Here is a 23,628-nt window from a genome sequence, read left to right as displayed (position 1 = left end):
AGTTGCAGTTTCAGAATCTCTAAAGTCAGTACATTCCTAAGGAACATAAAATTATTTGTGGAAAAATCTCAAGGAATAAGCTCAATATTATAAGCTGCATATGACAGAAAATCAAGTTGAGGTTAGAAGGGAAGATCAAATGATGCATCAACAGCATTTTTATCCATGCTAACTCCAGCCCTGTTACTGCTAATCTCTATATTCAATAGTTCTATGAGGCTTATTCCATGGGTGCTCCATACATCTAGTGGAAGTGAATTGGTTAGCTTCAATCTCTCCCAACATTGAGTTGGAAGTTTTCCTTTTCATTTTTTTGAGATTACTGAGGACAGGAGCATTAATATCAAATTTCAATTCACCCTTTAACCTGCCTCCAAAGCATGAGCTTTCCCACTCACCACAAGGAATAGAAAAGGGACCATAATTATTGAAGACCAATGGGATAAGCTTAAGACACATTCACTATTCAAAACAACACTTATAAGAGTCAATATCAAGCAATCAATCAATGAATAAATGTTCATTAAGCACCTACTATGTGCCAGGTACTGTGCAATGTCTGCAGATAAACAATGAGGTAAAAGACATTCCCTGCCATCAAGATGCTTACAGTCTAATGGAGTAAAGGACTGAAAGAACAATGCAGAGAAAACATGCTTGCCCTGCAGTTAAGAGAGGCATAGGTTTGAATCCAACCTTCAGTGCTTATCAGATGTAAAATCTGGATAAGTTATTTATTTCCTGAGGTATATAATGGGCATAACAATAGCACCTACTTATAGAACTGATGTAAGAAATAAATAAGATATGTATGATTATATTTTGTAAACCGTAAAACACTAAGTAAATGTCAGATGTTATTAACTGTTGAAACAAATTTTGCATTTCCTTCTGGCATGAAACATCTATATTAGTATCTATAAATCATGAAGGACTCCACCTTAATTCCTTCTGCTGGATTTGGTACAAATTGGAAGTGAGACCTGGGAAGCATCATCATGGCTTCCATCTCCCTGGAACCAGTCATTTCTCACAGAGAAGCATGGGATAGAATTTTATTTTATTCAGAGAATGAAAGCAGAGGGAAAAATGAAATCAGAACTAAAGATAGATATGTCCTAGTGTTAGTCACTTCTTGAGGTATTGAAAAATATCAGAGATAGGATATGATCAAATCAGAATCTATCCCATATGACAATATCATTTTGAATTAGAATCTCAATACCAACATTTTGGAGAGTAATAGAACTTGCAGAAGTTAGATGAGGGTCTTCCCCTCCTAGCTCCACTGTTTGTCACTTTGGTAGCTTAGGGACATCATGACAACTGCAGTAAGAAAGATGTGAAAATAGATGGGCACTGAGGCTTCAAAAGATATTGATCCACCATTAATTGGTGTTCCCTAGTCCATAAAAACTTTCCAAGTCAGTTGGACAGAGCTCTGAGGCAGCAGCTAGATTAAGATTGTTATAGCCTATCAAATCACCGAAACAAAAATTCCCCTCTATAATGTCTCCAACAACTGGTTGACTGGCCTCCTTTTGAACAGCTCCAGGCATGGAGATGCAATGGGAAATGCAAGCTCTTGTTATTTTAAGTTATAATTATAACAGTGAGTTCATAATTTCCAAAATTTTCTTATCTCTTCTAGAATCTTGTAAGAAACATTCTCTAGCCATTTGTTTCTATATGTTTGACAATCTCCTAATTATCCAGGGATGGACAAGAACACCCAGATCTATAGTAGACATTTTGGAAGCAAATGTTTCTCTCTCTTTTTTTTTTTTTTGGTAGAAAGATTTGCCACTTACTCTACTTGCTTCCTTACCTAGACATCTTCATGAAATCCCCACAGCACCTTCATGACCACAGCTTCTATTGGGATTATCTGCAGGAACAATGTTATCTCATTATACAGTCTGAACAGAAGACCCATACATTACGCACCAAAGATCAGTAAATGTGTTTACAAGGAAGAACAGCAGCTAAGGAATGCTGCCAACTAATGTTGACCTATACCTCAGCTATCTCAGTTCATCCCTTTTCACTATGCACTCTAGAACTCTTCTCTATTATTAATAAATTCCCTTTCAAGCTTATGCTTTCTTGTTATATTTCTTCTATTTTCTAGTGCTCACTGAAGCATAGTATTCTCCTGAAGACACTTCTTTGAGTACACTTTTCAAAGATTTGAGTTCCTTCTCACATACTTTCTCACACCTAGGATCAGGAGGAGAAGCTAATATAGTCTTTGCTTGGCCCTGCCACCTCCAGACTTTCATTCTATCCCTAGCACTCAGCAACTATCATATTGAGATGTTTGTTGGTGTCAACTATGGACTCTGGTTGACTTTATCCCTTCTCCAATAAGTCTAGTGCCTCACTTTCGCATTTCTTTTCACACTTCTCATCCCTCCCTTGAATACTCAGGCCTTTCAGCTACCCAACTTCCTCAATTACCATGACCTCTGAATTTGACCTACATCAGTCATAAAAAATATTGCTTATTACTTAAACACTGACCAAGATTCCCAACTTGTAACTCAAATAAACTAGTTCCAGATGCCAGAATTCCTAGTAAAAGCACTGGGATAATGACCTGAAAAGATAATTGTGTATGTGGAGAGAAAATTAAAAAGAAAGAATTGAGGAAACAAGGAAAATATAAATAAGGTCTTCCCAGAAAGAGGGGAATCCCTTATGAGATAAATCCCTCTGGGAACCTCTGTCTGTGTATTACTAATGGTTCCAGGAAGCCCTCCAGTTACCATAAAACCTTCTAGTTACATCATCAGAAGTTCTGTTGACACTGATAAACATTGTCTTTCCCCATGGCTGAAGAGGATACTCTGGATAAAATCACAATTAGGAAAAAATCATCTTCAGATCTAATCAACTGCCAGAGCATTTCAGAGACTAAGTTATGCACCCTAATTCCCATCAACATTGAAAAGGAATAGAAGGCTCTATGACAGAACCATAACAACCTTCATTAAAGCACTCTCTGGGAGAAGAGGTTCTAAGATCCTGTACAGGAGAGTGAGTATTTTATTAATTTGACATTATTCTACCTTCTAAATAAAGATTCATGGAACCCAAGGACTTTGCAAAACAAAGACCATCTCCACATTCCATTCTACTTATCTCTGATAATGGGATGAGACAAAAGACTAGGAACAGTTTGTCAAAAAATATAGAAAGAGACTTTGGAGGTTTGAATGACTACAGATCAGAATTATAGAACTGCAGAATTTTAGAGTTAGAGGGGACCTTCCATCTAATCCAAACAACCTCCCCCCAGCACCCACTATAGCTGTGGTGGCATCCAGCCTCTACTCGAAGATGCGGGAGCTCACACCTGCCCAGGCATCCCAGGTCACTTTAGGTTTTGTACAATTGTTATGGATTTCATCCTCACATGAAGCTTAAATTTACCTCTTTGCAATTTTCATTCATTGCTTTGGGGCAAAAACTGAACAAGCTGAATTCCTTTTTCATGTGACAGCTCTTAAAAATACTAAATTATCATGTCTCCTTGATTCATTCCTTCTACAGGCTAAATTTTCACAAGTCCTTCAAATTATCCTCATGTGGCATGTACTCAGGATCATTCATGACCTCATTGCTCTTTTATGGATGTTCTCCACTTGGTCAATGTCCTTCCTCAATTATGTGAGAAAGAACTGGCCAAAATACCAGGGAGGTAGTTTAAATAACTATCACCTCCTTATTCTTAGAATCTATGCCTCTCTTCTTGTAGCCTAAGATTACATTAGTTCATTGACCATCACATTATATTGCTGACTCCTATTGAGTTTGCAGCCTACTAATAACTCCTGATCTTGGACAGACTTTAAACATTCCTCCATATTTTTGTGGTTTTGAAACTGATTCTTTGAAGTGCTATGAAGGATTTTACATTTATCCTTATGAAATTTCATCATATTCGATTCAGTCCATTGTCCTAAACAATCATGATATTTTTGGATCATGTTTTGGTTAAACTGTAAGTTAATGATCTCTGCCAGCTCTGTCTAGTTCAAATTTGATGTACATACTATCTATAGTTTTTTTTTTTTATCTGAGGTATCAATCAAGGTGAGTCACACATTTTGATATTGCTAACAAGTAGCAATCAACAAATACTTTGACAAAATTTAGGTACATTGTATCTACAACTTTTCCCTGTACTAGTTGTAGAAAAATAGAGGCAGAAAAGGGTAACAAAAATTGACATTATAATTTCACTTTTTAGTCTATGCTCTCACTTGAGACTTGTAATAACAAGGACTTCTTTTTTTCCCCTCATATCTACAGATTCTTGCCTCCTCTTACTCTACACTCAAAAAGAATGGCTACAGGTAATAATTCCCTAGTGACTGAGTTCATGCTCATGGGACTGACGGACCAGCCAGAGCTACAGCTGCCCTTCTTCCTCCTGTTCCTGGGCATCTATGTGGTCACTGTGGTTGGGAACCTGGGCATGATCATATTGGTTACACTCAGTTCTCATCTTCATAGCCCCATGTACTATTTCCTCTGTAGTTTGTCTTTCATAGATCTCTGTGAATCAACTATCATCACCCCCAAAATGTTGGTGAACTTTGTGTCACAGAAGAACACTATCTCCTACCCTGAGTGCATGACTCAGTTCTATTTTTTTGCCTCTTTGGTAATCTCTGAATGTCAAATGCTGGCTGTGATGGCATATGACCGCTACATTGCTGTATGTCATCCCCTTCTTTATGGCCTCATGATGTCCCCTCAGGTATGCTCCTGGTTGGTGGGTGGGGTGTATGCATTGGGCCTGGTTGGGGCCACAGCTCACACAGTCTGCTTGCTTAGAGTGTTCTTCTGCAAGGAATATGCTATTAATCATTATTTCTGTGATCTCTTTCCACTCTTGAAGCTCTCTTGTTCTAACACCTATGTCAACGAAGTGGTAGTTCTGTCATTTGGTGCATTTAATATCTTTTTCCCAAGCCTGATCATTATTTGCTCTTATGTTTGGATCATTGCCAACATCATACAACTTCACTCTGCTGAAGGCAGATCAAAAGCCTTCAGCACCTGCAGCTCCCATATTGTAGCGGTTGGTGTCTTCTTTGGCTCTGGTGCATTCGTGTATCTGCAGCCATCTTCATACAGCTCCATGGATCAGGGGAAAGTGTCCTCTGTCTTTTATACTACCATAGTGCCCATGCTAAACCCCCTCATCTACAGTGTGAGAAATAAAGATGTCAAAATTGCCTTGAACAAAATGATAGAAAGAAAAACATTCTAATGAAAAGAGAAATGTTGTAATGATGAGCTTAGTAGATGCTGGATGATGTGCAGAGAGTGAGAGAGAGAAACTTGGCTTTGTACCAACCATGTACTCAACCTCCACACCTGTAATTACTGGGAAGCCCAATTAAGAACTGCTTTGGATGTATTTCTGACACCAGGCTAGGTGAAATTTCTCTTCCTATGTTTATCCTACTGTTTAATATCTCTCTAGTATGCATTCTAGATTAACAGAGTACCTATACAATTCAATCATGGATTACCCTGCTAATGATATATAAAAAGATGTCTTTACTAGTTTAAAAATCTGTGTGAAAATTAGTTTTTCTGCATGTCCTTCTTTAGGGCAATCACTATTCAAACTAGTAATTAAATCCTCAAATTTTAACAAGATAAATAATACAAAGTATTTTGAGTAAGAAGATTTAAAATTTTACAAGTCTAACCTACTTTTTTTTCAGTTCAAGAAAATACATCTTAAAAAGGATAAATGACCTGCCCCAAATCACAGAAAACATCAATAGCAAAACCAGGTTTTTGAGCTAAGTTCCTTGGATTTGTATGGCAGTTTACCTGAGGTTTAGGTTAAAGGAGAGCAATGCTCTTCCTATGATACCATAAATAATAACAACAAGCACTGTCTATAGGTTGAATGTTAATGAAAGCATGCTGATGGGAAACCTGTGATCGTTAATGTTAGGATTACAGAAATCCAGAAATACAAATGGGAATCAAGGTAGCAGCAGCACTCTAAGGACTAAAGCCATTACATGAGCATAAACTGAATGGAAAACAGCTACCAATGTATTGAATAACTGAAAACATTTCTAAATAAATATTGTTGGACAAAAGGACTTGATCTAATACCTGATGAAGCAAAAATTGTCTGGATTCCCAAGAAAGTATGAAACTATTTCCAGTTATTCCCAAATAGCCCACTAGAGAAATCACGATATTGACAGAAAGAGGAAAAGGGAAACAGATCGCAAAATTTATGCCCTGTACAGCAGAAATAATTCACAGCACAGAAAAACTTGAATTCACACTATTGTATCTTCCAAAAGAAAAAGAGAAAATTGATTGGGGAGACAAATATAAGTGAAATGAAGGACAATCTGGAGAATTAAAACTCTAAGTAAAAACATCTTGAAGATGCCAAAAGCAAAAAGGTAAGAAAGAAGTATGTGATCTCTATACAAGCAAAACGCAGATTCCCAAGACAGAATGCATAGAGACAACATAATGTTCATAGCCATTCTAGAATAATATAACAAATCAAAACCCTGAACACCATAATGCAAGAAATGATACAAGAATACAACTCATAATCTATGTATACAGGAAACAAAACATGAAACAAAAGAATCCACAGGTCACCTCCTGAAAAAGAAAAAAAAACCCTTTACTGCAAACTCTAAGACACATAGTATTTAAATTTAATAATTCCATTAATATTTAACAAATTCTGTAATCACCTCTGAGAAAGATTATGTTTTAATGAAATCCATTGATTTATCTGCTTTTAATCTTGGTTCTTAAAAGTTTTCTTCCTGTTAACTTTGGTGGTTTTAGCCCTTTTTTCCTTATCTTGCCTAATCACTTACTGTCATACTCCTTCCATTTTGATGTGGATCCCTGTTCCTGTGCATGAAAGGCATCTCTGCCACCTCTCACATTGCAAAATTCATTGTTCGACGGTTTTGATTCCCACCCCAAGTGACTGCTGCGGGGAACAGAACTGGCTCCAGCTAGTTGCTTTTCTGGACTGGTGAGGCCCTATTTTTATCATAGCACCCTGTTCCTATTCCCTCTATTCTTTAGTTCTCTAGCCAAATGCTGCTTCCCTAAGGAAAACATTCCCACCTATATCCAATCTGCTGTTAAGACATCTGTTGTCTCTCAACATCTCTCAAATAAGCCCACAGTCTCCTCTGACACTGCCACTACTCTAGTGGTCTAATAAAGGCCCTCATCACCTCACACTCAGATTATTGCAGTAGCCTGCTGGTGGATCTGCCTCCATTGTTTCTCCTCACCCTAATCTAGCCTCCATTCATCCACTACCCTGACTTTCCAAAAATGCAGGTCCAATTATGGCAATCACTGACTCAGTAAATTTCAATGGGTCCCTATTGGCTCTACAATCAAGTACAAAATTATCTGTTTGGCATTCAAAATCCTTCATAACCTTCTACCTTTCTAATCTTCTTATGCCTTACTCCCCAACACGTATACCTCTATCCAATGACACTGGCCTCTTGGCTATTCCTCAAATAAGACATTCCATCTCTCAGCTCTAGGCACTTTATCTGGCTGTTCCCCATACCTGGAATATTCTCCCACCTTTCTTACTACTACTGACCTCTCTAAATTCTTTTAAGTCCCAACTAAAATCTCAACTTCCAAAGGAAGCCTTCTTTTAATTCAGGGCTTTCCTTCTATTAATTATTTCTTATTTATCCTGTACAAAGCTTGTTTTATGTGTGTGTGTGTGTGTGTGTGTGTGTGTGTGTGCGCACACATGTGTGTGTATATGTAAGTATGTATATTTTAATTGTTGTCTCTCTCATTAGATTTTAAGTTCCTGGAGGACAAGGACTGTCTTTTGCCTTCTTTTTTATCTCCAGCCTTTAGTACAATATCTGGCACAATGTAGGCACTTAATACATGTTGATTGATTGATTGATTGAATGATTGATCTCAGAACACAAGTTGGTGAGTTAGGTATGTCTCCTGCTAGAGCAGGGGGAGGGAGGGGTTGTGGGAGAAAGAAAGGCTGGGATGAATGTTATCTGCTCTTAACTTATAAAACTGTTATTTTTCAGGCTTCTTAGTGAATTGACCTACAGAGACAGCTATGATCACCATACTTTTGGTACATTATCCCTCTTTTCCAGAGATTTTAAGATTTAACAAGGTCTGGAAAAAATGTCTACTCCTCCATCTTATTGAGCTTACACCATGTTGCAATACATCAGGTTTTAAGCTTGAAAATAATGGAGCATTTTCCTTCTTAAAAAAAAATCTTTGCTATAAGGGCTAGTTCTATGGAAGCGGATAAGGATAGGATAAGACAAAATCTAGGTGATATTAAAAACAAAAGATATCAACAAAAAAGTTTTTTAAAGAAAAATATAAAATAGCAAGAAATATATACATGCCAACACTTGATACCTTGGCAGTAACTATAGTTATTGAAGAGAGGCCCACCTTACAGCTGCCTTGGGGACAACTCTGTCTAGAATTAAGGAGTAGTAGACTACCTCTGCAACTCAACCTTGGATTTAACTTCTACTGTTTTTGCTAATATAAAAAATCTACATAGCAATGCAGTTTGCCTTGATGCCCCACTGAAGAGAGACGATTGCTGAGACCAACAGATAGATTGGCCCCCAACAATTGAGTTGTTTGCATCAGATATCCAGCTTCACCAAGCAAATTGTACAGAACATATTCATCATACAATGAAGCTAAAAATACGTAACTCCATTCTGCTTGTTTTGCAGTTGAGGAAACTATAGCCCAAAAAGGAGATATTACTTGCCCAAAATCACAAAAAAATTTATTAAAGAAACATGCAAACCTCATAATTAAAACATTAAATTTGAGGCAATGTGTCAAAAATATTTTAAGGAGTTGTCCTACAGCCTCACAACCACATGTGACAAAGTTCCTTAATGCTTTTGAGATGAATTCTTACAGTGAGGGAGGAGCATGTGGATCCTGGCTTTGTGAGTTTCTAGTATGTGTAGACAGTGTTTTTCTTCCCAATCTGGTAGGGAAGATCATTCAACACTTTCCAGCTGACTGCTCTTTTGTACTTCACAATCTCAAAAATTCATCAGGAAAATGGAACCAACCCTGTAATTCACAAGCATTTAAATCATTCTTACTCTGGCTACTGAACATCATGTTCCTTCCTTTTTCCACTTCCCTTCTTTTTCAACTTTTATGTGCTATCTTCCCCCATTGATTGGATTGTGAGCTCTTTGAAGGCACAGACCGGCATACACATTTCTTTGCACCCCCCAGAGTTCAGCAAAGTGCCTTAAACACAATCTGCTCTTAATTAGTGCTTAGTGACTATTAAATATTGAGGTACTAAGAGTCTCAGTGAGCTCTGAGGTAGGCACTGCCTCAGGAGGTGTGAGCTTTGGGACTGAGTATGTGACAAATGCAGGATGGTAGTCCCATCTTCAGAAGCAGTTGGATCTGGCACTAGCATTGGGTTTTGTGTAAGCAAGGCAATGGAATGGCAGCTGGAGTGGGAGATTTGATACAAGGGAGCTGAGTGTGGACACTCAGCAGCCTGTGGGGCTGCTACCTCAGCCCTTGGCTCTCCCACCGGCTCTGCTTTCAGGGGCCAGAATTGGAGAATGAAAGCTGGCTTCCCATTTGGAAGAACAGACTAGACTGAAGTATGGAATCCCCTTCTTTCTCCCTCCACTCTGCCTGAGGGGGGCAGTGGATACCTCCAAAGCTTGTTTTGTTTTGGAATTAACTTTTCCAGTTTCCTTACAAGTAATTTGAAATTATTTATTGCTTAGATAAATCTGATCACTCTATCTTCACGTTGAGTGATGTTGTCTAATTTGTAGACTTAGATAGTGGATGAACATATTATGAGACATTATATTACTGTATGTTATATTATATTATATTCTTTATTAATAGATTAATATGTGAAAATTAAGGAAATGTGATGGGAGCATAAAACTGATACCTCAAAAGTATAGCTTTAGTAGAATTATTAAACAGAACATTATTGCTAAGAAATTAGCCACAAACCATAGATTAAGTGTCATTGTATATGTGTTTACAGAAAGGTAGAGAAAACAATTAGGATATTATAAATTCTGTTTGTTCTAAGAAGGTAACAAGTTAATAAACCTGTTTGTTTAATGCTGTGCAACTGTTTGAGTCTCATCCTGGAGTCCCTCAAACTCTTATTTTATGCTTTTTCTTGCTTTACATAACAAATGCATCTTTGATGTGCTCCTCCATTTCCTTGAAGAAAAAACATTTTGTCCTGAATTGCAACTTTACATGTATATAGATCCTCATACAGACATTAGTGTTTAGGTTGTTTGGGGGTTTTTTTACATTTTTTTAAACATATAAAACTTACAAGTTGTGTGTGTTCCTTAAAGCTCTTACTGCATGTTGTCAAGTTGGCAGCCAGCTAGACCCTTGTCTCTCTCTCTGGACAGAGAAATAAATAGAATATATATACATATATAGCAAATAGATAGATAGATATGTGAAATTGATGAGCCTGTCTTGCTAAAAGTGTTGTCCCTCAGTTTGAGGAAGAAAACCTCTATAAAGCCTGACTTTGAAAACAGAGAGCAGAGGATGTAGACTTGTCAGCTATTTCAATAATTTAATTAAATTCCTAAATCCCCCATATTACGTAAGAAGGCATGTACTCCCCCCCCCATGCTTAACAAAATAACCCCTTTTTAAAATAAAGGGCATGTATGTTAGCATAATCGTAGTTACCCCCACGGGTTACATTCTATAAGGCATAAATTTTACATAGATAAGCTTAGCTGGGACTCAAGGCATCAGTTAAGTTCATGCCTTCATATGAATAAGCTTTAGATAATTAAGTTTAGGTGGGCCCAAAGTACCCCCTGAGGTTACCCTGTGTGTGTGCCCCTGGTAAAACTCTTTCCTCTACCTTTACCCTTCTAAAAATTGAATAAAACCCATGTTCTTTTTTCCTGTCAGCCAGCCTAGGCTATAGCACACCAGCTAACTTGGTCACTGACACTGTCACTAGTAAGACAGGAAGGCCCCCCAGACTCTGAAGGGAACATGATGCAGCCTTGCTGGCAGTGGGGGTGATCGGGTATCTTTGATGTACAGTTAGTGGCTTTCTATCCTCCAAAGCAAATCTTCACTCAAGAGCAGAAGCTGTGACCCAGCTTTGCCACAATCTTTCAGGACCTTCTCATGCTCCTGTAACTGCAAACAGCTCTGAGTGATCTTGCCTAAACCTGGCTCAGGCATTTGTACCTGCTGTTGCAATAAGCACCCTGTGTTGAGCATCAATCCTTACTGTATCTGTCACTTGCACATCAATTCAACAGAGAGAGGGAGAGAAAGAGAGATGTATGATAAAATAAATATTTTATTCTATGGATCTTAATAAACAACACAGAAGCTTCCTCCTCAAAAACAGCTTTGATGTCATGCTCTAGAACAGTGGTTCTCAAAATGTGGTCCAGGGATCCCTGTGGTTTCCCAAGTACATTTCAGAGTTTTCCCAAGACCCTTTCATTGGGTCCATGAGATCAAAACTGTTTTAAAAATAATATAAAGATGTTTTAATTTCTTATATGATATAGACAGATATAATCCACATACATGTAAGTTTGAGGTAGTCTGAGACCTGTTTGTTGCTCTAGACATGTATGTCCCAGGAAAGATGCCAAAGAGGACAAACTACCACACTAGAGTACCTCAAGCTCATAATATTTGAAGGTATTCCTTCGCATTAAATGACCTTGCAAATGTGAAAATTGCAGGTTCTTTTTACTATATATGCAATTCTCTATGTGTTGTGAGTGTTAGCTCCTTGAGAGAAAGAATTGTTTGATTTTTACCTCTTTGGCCATCCATCTTCTTGCTGTGTTGCTTTGATCCATTCTTTACCTCTCACTCACTTGTCACTCCAGTTCCTGCTTGGGAGTCCTGGGCTTCTCAGTGGTGAGAAAGCCCTTCACAGACCCATTTCAATTGAACCTACCTATCATCCTGCCATGAGGCACTCCTTTTTTTTTAAATATAAATTTATTTATTTTTAGTTTTCAATATTTACTTCCACAAGATTTTGAGTTCCACATCTTCACCCCATCTCACCCCACCCCCCACCCCAAGATGGCATGCATTCTGAATATTCCTTCCCCTAGTCTGTCCTCTCTTCTATCTCTCCACCCTTCTCTTATCCCATTCCCCTTCTATTTTCCTGTAAGGCAGGACAGACTTCTGCACCCCATTTCCTGTATTTCTTATTTCCCAGTAACATGTGAAAACTTTTTTTAAACATATGTTTTTAAAACTTCAGGTTTCAAATCTTCTCCCTTCCTCCCTCCCCACCCACCCTCACTGAAAAGACAAGCAACTCAATATAGGTTATACACGTGCAGTTATGCAAAACACTTCCATAGTAGACATGTTGTAAACAACTAACTCTATTTCCCCTAATCCTATCCTGCCCTCCCATTTATTCTATTCTTTATTTTGACCCTGTCCCTCCTCAGAAGTATTTGCTTCTGACTACACCCTTTCCCAATCTGCCCTCCTCTCTATCATCCCCTTGCTCTCTTCTCCCCTTCTCCCCCTATTTTCCCATAGAGTAAGATAGATTTCCTTACCCAATTGAATGTGTATGTTATTCCGTCCATTAGCCGAATCCTATGAGAATAAGATTCACTCATTCCCTCTCTCCTTCCCCCATTTCCCCTCCACTGTAAGAGCACTTTCTTTTCTGTTTTTTTTTTAGATAATTTACCCCATTCTACCTCTCCCTTTCTTCTTCTCCTAGTATAATCCTCTCTCATCCCTTAATTTTATTCTCCAGGTATGACCTCTTCATCTCAACTCACCCTGTGTCCTCTATCTATCTATCTATCTATCTATCTATCTATCTATCTATCTATCTATTTATGTATCTATCTATCTACCTTTACATACATATAATTTTTTTCCTCCAACTACCCTAACACTGACAAAGGTCTCATGAGTTATCAATATCATCTTTCCATGCAGGAATACAAACAGTTCAAATTTAAGAAGTCCCTTATGATTTCTCTTTCCTGTTTACCTCGTCATGTTCCATTTGAATCTTGTATTTGAAAGTCAAATTTTCTATTTAGCTTGGTCTTTTCATCTAGAATGCTTGAAAGTCCTCTGTCTCACTGAGTGTCTATTTTTCCCCCGAGGGATTATACTCAGTTTTGTAGGTAGGAGATTCTTGGTTTCAATCCTAGCTCCTTTGCCCTCTGGAATATTATATTCCATGCCCTGCAGTCCTTTAATGTAGAAGCTGCTAAATCTGGTGTTATCCTGATTGTGCTTCCACAGTACTTGAATTGTTTCTTTCTGGCAGCTTGTAATATTTTCTCCTTGACCTGGGAACTCTGGAATTTGGCTACAATATTCCTAGGAGTTTTCCTTTGGGGATCTCTTTCAGGAGGAGATTGGTGGATTCTTTCGATTTCTATTTTGCCCTCTGTTTCTAAAATTTCAGTGCAATTTTCCTTGATAATTTCTTGAAAGATGATGTCTAGGCTCTTTTTTTGATCTTGGCTTTCAGATAGTCCAATAATTTTTAAATTCTCTCTCCTGGATCTATTTTCCAGGTCAGTTGTTTTTCCAATGAGATATTTCACATTGTCTTCTATTTTTTCATTCTTTTGTATTTGTTTTACAGTGTCTTGATTTCTCATAGTCACTAGCTTCCAATTGCTCTATTCTAATTTTTAAGGAAGTATGTTCTTCAGTAAGCTTTTGGACTTCTTTTTCCATTTGGCCAATTTTTCTTTTTAGGGCATTCTCCTCATTGGCTTTTTGGACCTCTTTTGCCATTTGGGTTAGGCTATTTTTTTAAGGTGTTATTTTCTTCAGCATTTTTTTGGGTCTCCTTTAACAAGCTGTTGACTTGCTTTTTGTGATTTTCTTGCATCACTCTCATTTCTCTTCCCAGTTTTTCCTCTACTTCTCTTACTTGCTTCTCAAAATCCCTTTTGAGCCCTTCCAAGGCCTGGGACTGATTCATATTTTTCTTGGACGCTTTGGATGTAGGAGCTCTGACTTTGTTGTCTTCTTCTGATTGTATATTTTGATCTTCTTTGTCACCAAAGTAAGATAATACAGTCTGACTCTTTTTGCACTGCTTGCTCATGATCCCAGCCAATAATTTGAGTTTTAAACTCTTTGTTAAGGTAAAATCTGCTTCTGTTGTGTAGAATGTACTGCCCCAGGCTTCGGGGGTTTTTATAGCTGTTTTGAGAGATACTTGTAGGGACCTGTAAATTTTCAGTTCTTCCAAGGTGATATGATAAAGGGCAAGGTGTTTACTCCTTTCCAAGCCTGTGCTGTGGTCTATTAGTGACCACAAGCACTTGTTTCTTTCCTGGAACTGTGAGGAAGGTTTCCTGTCCACAGACACTACAAGCTCCACGTGCCAGCGCTCCTCTTCACCCCAGGACTCCTGTCCAGAACTGTGACCCAGATCCAAGCACGGGCAAAACAAGAGATTCCTGCCTCAGTACTGGTAAGGAGATCCCTGCAATCCCCCTCTGATCAGCCACTCAACTCCCCCTCAGTCTGTGGGCTAAAAGCTCAGGCAGCAGCTGCCCCCCCTCCAGGGCTGTTTTAGGGGAACTGAAGCTGAGATCCCACCTTTCTTTCTCAGCACCACAGAAACAGACTTTTCCCACTGACCTTCTAAGTTGTCTTCAGCATTAGTGGATTGAGGAGTCTGGAAACCACTACAGCTGCTCTCAGTTCAGTCTTCTGAGGCCTGCTCCAGATTCCCTGTGTCCTACGCGCCTAAGGCACACTGCGCTCATCTCACAGCCCTGCGCTATATACCTTTCTGATCAATCATCCAGGTTGTCTTGGGCTGGAAATTTGTTTCACTCTGTCTTTTTTGGGGTTCTGCTGCCTTAGAATTTGTTTAGAGCCATTTTTTATAGGTATTTGGAGGGGTTTGGGAAAGAACTCGAGTAAGTCGCTGCTTTCACTCTGCCATCTTGACTCCACCCCTCATGAGGCACTCTTTCACTCTATTATTCACGTCTGCCTCTGAGAATAGTAATCAGAAACATCATTATTTCAGGGAAGAATTGAAAATCAATTTCTCTCTCACTGCATCCACTGTCCCTGCCATTTCCTAGGCCAAACAGGCCTTCCCTGCCAGTCTTCCCTTTTATATGTTGTTGTCACCTTTCAAATATAAATTTCTTCAGGGCAAGGACTGTATTATTTGTGGGCCCAACACTTAGTACATTGCCTGGAACAATACTATGCTTTTTCACTCATTCAGTCATCCAGTCATTTTATCCTCAGCACAGTATCTTACACAGTATAAGTAATTAATGTACATTGAAATGAATTAAAATATGAACTTTTGAAAAGTGTTAGGGTGGGATTTGATCACCAGGGGCTCAAGGCTGTTCACTGAGTGGTGTTAGCATTGAGTGACCAAGCTTAGGAAGGTTTGGATTTGGTAGGGAAGGACTGTGAATTTGGCAGGAGCTTCGCAGAGGAGAGATCTTGGTCTTCTGATTTCCAGCTTGAAGAAAGAAAATATATGATTCCATATTCTCTTCAGGAAGGGATCTATGAAGGTAGACAAAGACTCTGGGAAGGTGACATAGAGAAGACCTGACATCTCAATCATGCCATCTCAAGCTTACCACACTAGAGATTTCAGAGAAATTCTTCTTGGCAAGATATGAGATTCTCTCTCTTGGTTGAACTGAGATAGCTTACTCTCATTGGGAGAGCTCATTCATTTTGTATATTGGCTGATATAGTCTCATCCATATAACCCCTCTGACTTCTGTTTGCTATCAGCTTGGATAAATGAATTTGTTTGGAATGTCATCTTTGAGTAACTAGCCTTCAATGGAAAGGGAGTCAAGATTATAAATGAACGTACATAGGGGTATGTGTGTATCTATATACACACACATATATAATATGTATATACATATATACACATACATACATCTGTATGTATACGTGTGTTTGTGTAACTCTGGCATTTCTTCCCCATTAAGGAATAGTTATCAAGAATACACCTTGAACATAAAAATTATTTCTCTTAGATTAACATTATTTAGGGGAGCCAAGAGACATATTTCTCTCCCAGTATACCTTCTCTGAGAAGAAGAAATCAACCAGCTTCATGACCCCAATCTCCTTCTTCCTTCCTGGAAGGCATCAGTCTTCTTTGGAGAAGAGAGGGAAGAGACTCTAAGCAGATCTATTTTAGCCACATCTAGACACATATGTGTGGACACATATAACCTACATGGGCAACACACACATGCATATACACACTCTACGTGCAAGACCCCATCTATAGGAATATAGCAATAATTCTTGGTCATTAATTTTTTTAAAAGGAAAAAAATTGAGGGTTTTTTTGATATTTTTAGTGCTTTACTTTCAAGGTTCTATAGTATTTTGCCTCGAGAGTGGCTCCTGAAGTTTTCAACCTAAATAACCTCTGGCTAGACAGATTATTAGTATTGAGTGGCCTCAAAGTCCAAAGTCCCAAAGTCCTAATTTTAGGAGGCATAATGCTTTGTGCTCATATACACTCTTCTTAAGGAGTTCAAATTAGAATTTTGCTTTCTAAAAACTTTATTGTTTAGAGTTTACATTTTTTATTTTCTCCATATTTTTGAAAATAACTTGGAAGGACTTTTCCCAGACTGATGTTTTTTCTTCTTTATGATGATGAATCCTGATGCCATCCCCTTTGCTTCCATACCTTTCCTAGCCATTTGCAGTAGAATATGAGTATTGTGTGAGATGAGAACTCTAAGTGGCTGAAAACTTCCTTTGACTTAGAAAGGAAGTTTCAGACACTTCTGCTATGGTCAGTTTTGTCTCAGAAGGCAATGTACACTTTTCATTCTATAAAACACACTTGGTTTCTGTTTTTTTTCTTTTTCTTTCCTTAGGAATCATGCTTTTATTAGAGGCATAGATAATTTGTTTCTTCCTGGTTAAGTCCCAGGGGGAAAAAAGATATATTAATGTAATTTTTATGCTTCTTTTGTTGTTTCCTTTTTTTGGAGGTATAATAAGTTTATCTAACCTATCCTGGTTTCAACCTAACCACATATTAGCATGAGAATACTGGTATGCAGTTGCTGAATTTGCTAATATGTTATGTCTTAGAAGCCTGAATACTACTGTATATACATATATATTGCCATCTAGCTATATCATATATGTATTACATATATATATTATATATATATATATAATTGCTCTATGTTGATACATGAAAAAAATTATTGAGACTGTTTCCATGACTTGAATTCATGTTTTTGTGCTATTTTATTGCTAACACAATTATTATTAAAATAAACTACTGTTGCTGTGACACTTTACATTTATTAATTGCATTAATACTTGGTTATTAATATGGATACTCAAGGAGTAATCTCTAGAAACAATAAGAACTAGTGCAGTTGAGTGATGTCTTGCTTTTGCAGTTAAAAAGCAGATAAGTCTGCTAATATTACTGGTAGATGTCTTTATGAATGATAATGTTTTAAAAATACAGAGAATAAAAGTATAATGACAGGAAGAACATAAAATTAAGTTGACTATTGTTAGGGCATACAAGAAAACTCAGAAAGTATTAGTAGTCCTACCTGGGAATCTGAACCGTGGAGATATGCCTGATAAAATGACAATGGGAAGTTATTCTTGAGATTTTCATACTCAACCACCTAACAAAAAGGAAGAATTACTCAAAGAAACAAAAACTCTAGAGGATATGATTTAACTTATCACACCCTTTTGGAACCACTGGAAGAAAGCTACAGTGGTACATGCCTGCTCACCTGGACATTGGCTTTGTGGGAAACACTGTGATCACCTACTAAGGACAGCAGCTTGTTAAGAAACCTAGGGATTTGGAGGCCAACTCATTCCTTCTCATGCACAGGCAAAGAAAGCAGTTTTTTTCTTCAACCCTGTGTCTTACAAAGGAAAACTCACAACTTTTGGAAAAGAATACTGCCTCAGTTTTACATTCCCTGGCATGAATGTGACTTTAGTCCACAGATTTTGAAGGACAAACAAAGAAGCAGCAAGATTTAGTGAAAGACACCCTCAGAGGAGGCATTCCTACAGTCACTAAAAGTCACAGCTAAATCTGGTAACTCTGCTCCGTCTATGAGTACTACTGAGGCCATACAACTGTGACAGACAGACATCATAGCCCTAAATTTGAATTTTCTTTGGACATGAACTATATCCCTCAGTAGGACAACACTAGGAGATTTGTATTGGAAAGATAACATTAGGTCTAAGAAACTGGAAGGCCCCTGAGAAATAAATGATGACATTGACAGAGAGTGCAGCTAAAAATATCATTGATCCATAGCCAATGTCATCTGCCATAAATACATGCAAACTTTAGCTGACATATATGACAGCCACAGGACAGAAGACTGTTTAATTCAGTTTCTAATACTATGCAGGTTAAGAGAGGAAAATCTTGAATTTTCCCCTGGGGAGGAGTAATATGTTCAGAGACTAATACAGATAAGCGTTGTGAATCCTGAAACGCAAGTAAAATCACACTGCAGAGATTGAGTCAGGGCTTCATGCATGATTCTGGTGCATCTGATGTCATCCTCTGCCAACACAGAGCCATTGTCAGTTATAGCTGAAGTGAGACAGGTAATCCTGAACTTCAGAGGACATTGTAAGAAGAAGGGCTGAGCCTCCAATAGCTCTGGGCCTTCTCTACTGTGGGTTAAAGAAGCAAAGAAAGTCAAGAGCACAACCATTGGTGAGTTACAGGAACAGGACTAGGAACAATCAGGTGAGAGAACGGAGTAGTGTGCAATCCTCCTTTCCTTGGAGAGGTAGACAACCAAGGGGAATGGAAAGCAGGAAAGCCTATCATAAGACCCCCTGCATTAGGCAATCATCAGAGCAACACACTTACCATCTGTTCAGACTAGGCCTTGGCTAGCTATGCTTGAAGAGAATGCAGCATTGGGCCTATCAAAGCTATGCGGCATCCTCTTCTCAGTTTCACAAAACCAGGATGGGAAAGAGATCTTCCTGGTCCTCCAAAACAGACACACTGATCTCACCATCAATTCCCTGTAGGGGATGGCCAGAGAAAATGCCTGGAGGTCAGAGATGGAGTATATCTTGTTTGTGGAACAGCAAGGAGGCTGCATCACTACATCAAAGACTAAGTTAGGGAACAGTGGGGTGGGGGGGGGTTGGAAGGGTCAAGAAGAATGGATAATAAAGTTTAAGCAGGCTAAAACATGGGGAGAAGGCTACGTTACGAAGGGCTTTTAATGTCAATGTTACAAATACCTTGAGGGCAGAAACCATATCTGCTTTCTGTTTCTCAAGTGCTTAATATAGTACTAGTACTGTTTTCTGAGGAATTTATGTCTGTTGATCTATTATCAGAAGCAGACCACATTAACCCATTCCTTACACACAGTACTCCATTTCTCCTCTCCACCCTTTGTCCAGGCTGTGCCCCATGTCTAGAACAACTCCCCTCCTTCTTTTCCAACTCTTAGAATCCCTAGTTTCCTTCAGTGCTCAGGCCAACCACTGCCATTTATAGGAGAGTTTCCCTAATTCCACCAGGTGCTAATACCTTTCCTCAAATAATTACCTTGTATCCAACATGGCATAACTGACAGAGAGCCAGCCTTGAAGCCAGAAAGATCAGGGCTCAAGTCCAACCTCCGAGTGACACATTCTGTGATCCTAGCTGTACCTTAACCTTCCAGCAGCCCCCAAGCAACTCTTTAAAATTATAAGCTAGAGACAGAGCCAACCTACAATGGTAGAGGGAGTTTCTTTACCTGGGAGTTCTATATATACCAATAAAATCACAGTTCCAATTCATATCCCTCTATCTTGTATACGCCTATCTATGTAAATATTCTCTTCCCTAATAAAATGCAAGCTGTTTAAAATCAAAAGAATATTCACTTTTTCCTTTGTATCTTCACTGTTTAGAACTGGGACCAGTACATAGGTGGTACTGATTAATGCTTATTAACTGATCAGTTGATTGGGTGCAAATCATTACTACTATATATTCCTGCAGATGTTATGAGTTTCATGTGAATGAGTAGAACTATATTTATCTACCCCTGTATTTTATATGTACCTATGTACATGCATGTATGTACATAATACATTTGTTTGTGGGTACAAACATGCATTTTTATGCAATTCATCATGCACTGCCATTTCTGCTCACCAAAAGTGGCCCATACCTGTCTCTGCATCAAGATACATGCTTCTTACCTATTTAGTGTTTGGAAATAGATTGAGATTATTTCACGCCCAAGACCTCTAATGATTCATTTACTGGGTAAACCTTGGAAGATTTAGGGGCAGGGAGGAGTGGGGTTCTGAAGGGAGCACATTTATACAGTGCATGAAGATTCAGTTTGAAAATCAAAAGACCTATGTTGGCCATCACTTAAAATGCTATTACTCTAGGCAGCTCTCGAAGGCTAGGTATTGTAGATAAATTGCTGATCTGAAAGGTAGGAGGGAATCATCACCCCAGTTGCTCATGTGTATCACACACACACACACACACACACACACACACACACACACACACATCCCAAATAATAAAATCACAAGTTTGAAGGAAAATACATATATATGTCTGCATATATGCATAAGACAATTATGGGATAGATTTATATAGTGTAAATGCATATGCGCACACATATATGTATACATACATGAGGCAGCATGATACAATGTTAAATCTCCCCATAACAATGACCTTGAAATCACAGGACCTAAGTTTTTGGAAACTAGGTGGTATATTGGATAGAATATTAGACTTCGAGTCAGGAAGCTCTGAGTTCTAAATCTGCCTTAGATACTTACAAGTTGTATGACCCTGGCCAACTCATCTAACCTCTCTCTGTCTCAATTTCTTCACCCAAAATACCTGAGATAGAGATAATAATAGTTCCCACTTCAAATGATTGTTTTAAAGATGAGGTTGTATAATATATGCCAAGTACTTTGCAAATGTTAAAGTCATCTACAATTGTAAGTCCTTGTTTTTGTTCATAAAGCTCATCTCTTCCACCTACTACCTGTGTGACACAAGCAAGTCACCTTTCTGGGTTTCAGTTTATTTATCTATTAAATAATGGGGTTGGACTAAATCAAATCTGAAGTCCATATATGCTTCTAATGTCATGAAACTAAGTAGCTCTAATACCATGTAAGTCATGGTATATATACATATTGATGCAGTGTTATACTGGTAAATGATTAAACACCAAATCCCTAAGGGGGAAAATGAGTGCATGATACACTTTAAACTTCAATCTGTATCTTTCACATTTTCTCCATCATTTTCTTAAGTCTATACAATGAACAAAACAATAAGCCAAGCCCTGATTTTTAGTATTTGCTAATTTGTGAGGTGTAAATGCACACGCTGAAAATTTAATCATCAGCTCAGTGTCATTTTGAGTTGGCTCAAGCTCACATCTGCACATATATATAATATATAAACATATATTATATAATATGTAAACATATATATGCATATACACACTAACATAAAATGAATGTTTACATATGCATATGTATGTAGGTATATAGATATAAATAAGTGAGAGAAAGAGACAAATCAGGAGAACCACTCCTAGACTTTGGCCAATCTCTCTTCTTGGGCAGTCCATAGTCTTCTTTGAACCTTCTTCAAACTTTATCCCTGGTCTACATGGGGTTCACATGTTAGAAATGCAAAACCATGAATTATTAAGTATTTTTTAAAAGAACAGGAGTGAGTTGTACATTAATCTGAATCCCTGGGAAGAAGAGAAAATCTGTCAATAACTACTGAACAGGAAAGAGTTTGAGGAGAATTTCATTTATTTAGCTTATTCACTGATTCCTTCAACAAGCATTTGTTGACTGTTTAGTTTATAATAGATCCTAAGAAAGCTTCAAAGGGGCCTATATGGTTTCTGACCTCAAGATACTAATGAAGGAAATACTTCCACGAATTATGCTGAGAAGCCTAGCTTCTATCAAAATAAACAGATTGGCTTCCCAGGAAAAAGGTGATTCCAAGAAACAAATTTGGAATAGTTTCCCATTGGACTCATTTCGTTATTTCTGGGAAATTCTGAAACTCAGGAGAAGCTTCAATTTCCAACCACCTTTCTAATGGCATTCTTCACATCCTTATTCCTCAGACTATAAATCAGAGGGTTTAACATGGGGATCACTGTGGTATAAAATACTGAGGATACCTTCTCTTGCTCCATAGAGTTGCTAGAAGGGGGCTTGAAATACATGAAAGTGATAGACCCAAAAAAGATTCCCACAGCTATGAGGTGGGAGCTGCAGGTACCAAAGGCTTTGGACCTGCCCTCAGTAGAGTGGGTACGTAAGATGCTGGACAAGATAAAAGTGTAAGAAACAAGGACAGCCAAAGTGGGGGCTAAGGTGTTTACTCCCCCAATAATAAAAAGAAGAACTTCATTAACATGGGTGCTTTAGCAGGAGAGGCTTAACAGGGGAAGAATATCACAGAAGTAATGTCTCACAACATGACATCCACAGAAGGAGAGCATTGTCATGCGGCTAGTATGTACTGTGGCACCAAAAAATCCCAAGGAATATACCACCAACATCATCACAGAGCACTTTCTTTGAGACATGAGAACATTATAAAGCAAAGGACTGCAAATGGCAACATAACGATCATAAGCCATTGCTGTCAGAAGGTAACCCTCAGCAATGACAAAAATTAGGAAAAAATAGAGTTGGGTCATGCACTCCAGAAAGGAGATGACATTCTTCTCTGCCACAAAGTTCACTAACATTTTAGGTGTAATGACAGAGGAGTAGCAGAGATCAATGAAGGATAAATGACTGAGGAAATAGTACATGGGGGAGTGAAGTTGAGAACTCATAGCAATCAATAAGATCATGCCCAGATTCCCCAACACAGTAACCACATAGATTCCCAGGAAAAAGAGAAAAAGAGGAAGCTGGAGCTCTGGCTGATCTGTGAGGCCTGCGAGGATAAACTCCATCACTGTAGAATGGTTTCCTGTGGCCATTTTCCTATAGATGAAAACTGTGGAAATTAAACAGAAGAGTTACGTTCTAGGCAATTCTCCCTGCTTACAACAGAATGTCATATTTAGGCCCATGCTGGAGTTGCTTTTGAAAGTTGTGAGTGCATCATTAGTAGAAGTCTTAGGACATGGGCTAAATAAATACCTGCTAGAAATTATTCAGATTGGATTCCTCTATGAGTTCAGAGGTTAGAATAGATGACCTCTAAGGACGCATCCAACTCTAAGGTTCTATAATTCCAATCCACACAGGCTACTCCTGTATACTCGGAATTTTCCTCTATGAAAGAGCAATCAGAGTGATGGCCGAAGTTCTATAGTATACAAATTAAAGCAGCCAAACAATGGGAAGGTACAGCTCTAAAGCAGACAAACACTCATTTGAGTGTATGATTGGTCGTTAGCATCAAAGGTCGTAAATCCCATTGCTTTATAGTCATGACTCCTTCCTACACAC

The 23,628-nt window shown here is 38.3% G+C and overlaps 2 protein-coding genes across 2 annotated transcripts; one reads left to right on the top strand and one right to left on the bottom strand.

Moving 5' to 3' along the window:
- The first annotated feature begins 4,336 nt into the window (after positions 1–4,336).
- LOC110218108 (olfactory receptor 8G50-like) lies at positions 4,337–5,284 on the top strand. Its single transcript, XM_021000645.1, has one exon. It carries the CDS (start codon positions 4,352–4,354, stop codon positions 5,282–5,284), a length of 933 nt encoding a protein of 310 aa, XP_020856304.1. The 5' UTR covers positions 4,337–4,351.
- Positions 5,285–22,229: 16,945 nt separating this feature from the next.
- On the bottom strand, positions 22,230–23,153 carry LOC110218126 (olfactory receptor 8D2-like). Its single transcript, XM_021000666.2, is given in 1 exon segment — positions 22,230–23,153. A coding segment is annotated over 1 exon segment (924 nt).
- Positions 23,154–23,628: the final 475 nt, after the last annotated feature.

Source organism: Phascolarctos cinereus, unplaced genomic scaffold (assembly GCF_003287225.1).
Source record: "Phascolarctos cinereus isolate Bilbo 61053 unplaced genomic scaffold, phaCin_HiC Scaffold_726;HRSCAF=1367, whole genome shotgun sequence".
NCBI lineage: Eukaryota > Metazoa > Chordata > Mammalia > Diprotodontia > Phascolarctidae > Phascolarctos > Phascolarctos cinereus.
Note: the sequence above shows the minus strand (reverse complement) of the source record. Positions and strands in the feature narration are given on the sequence as shown.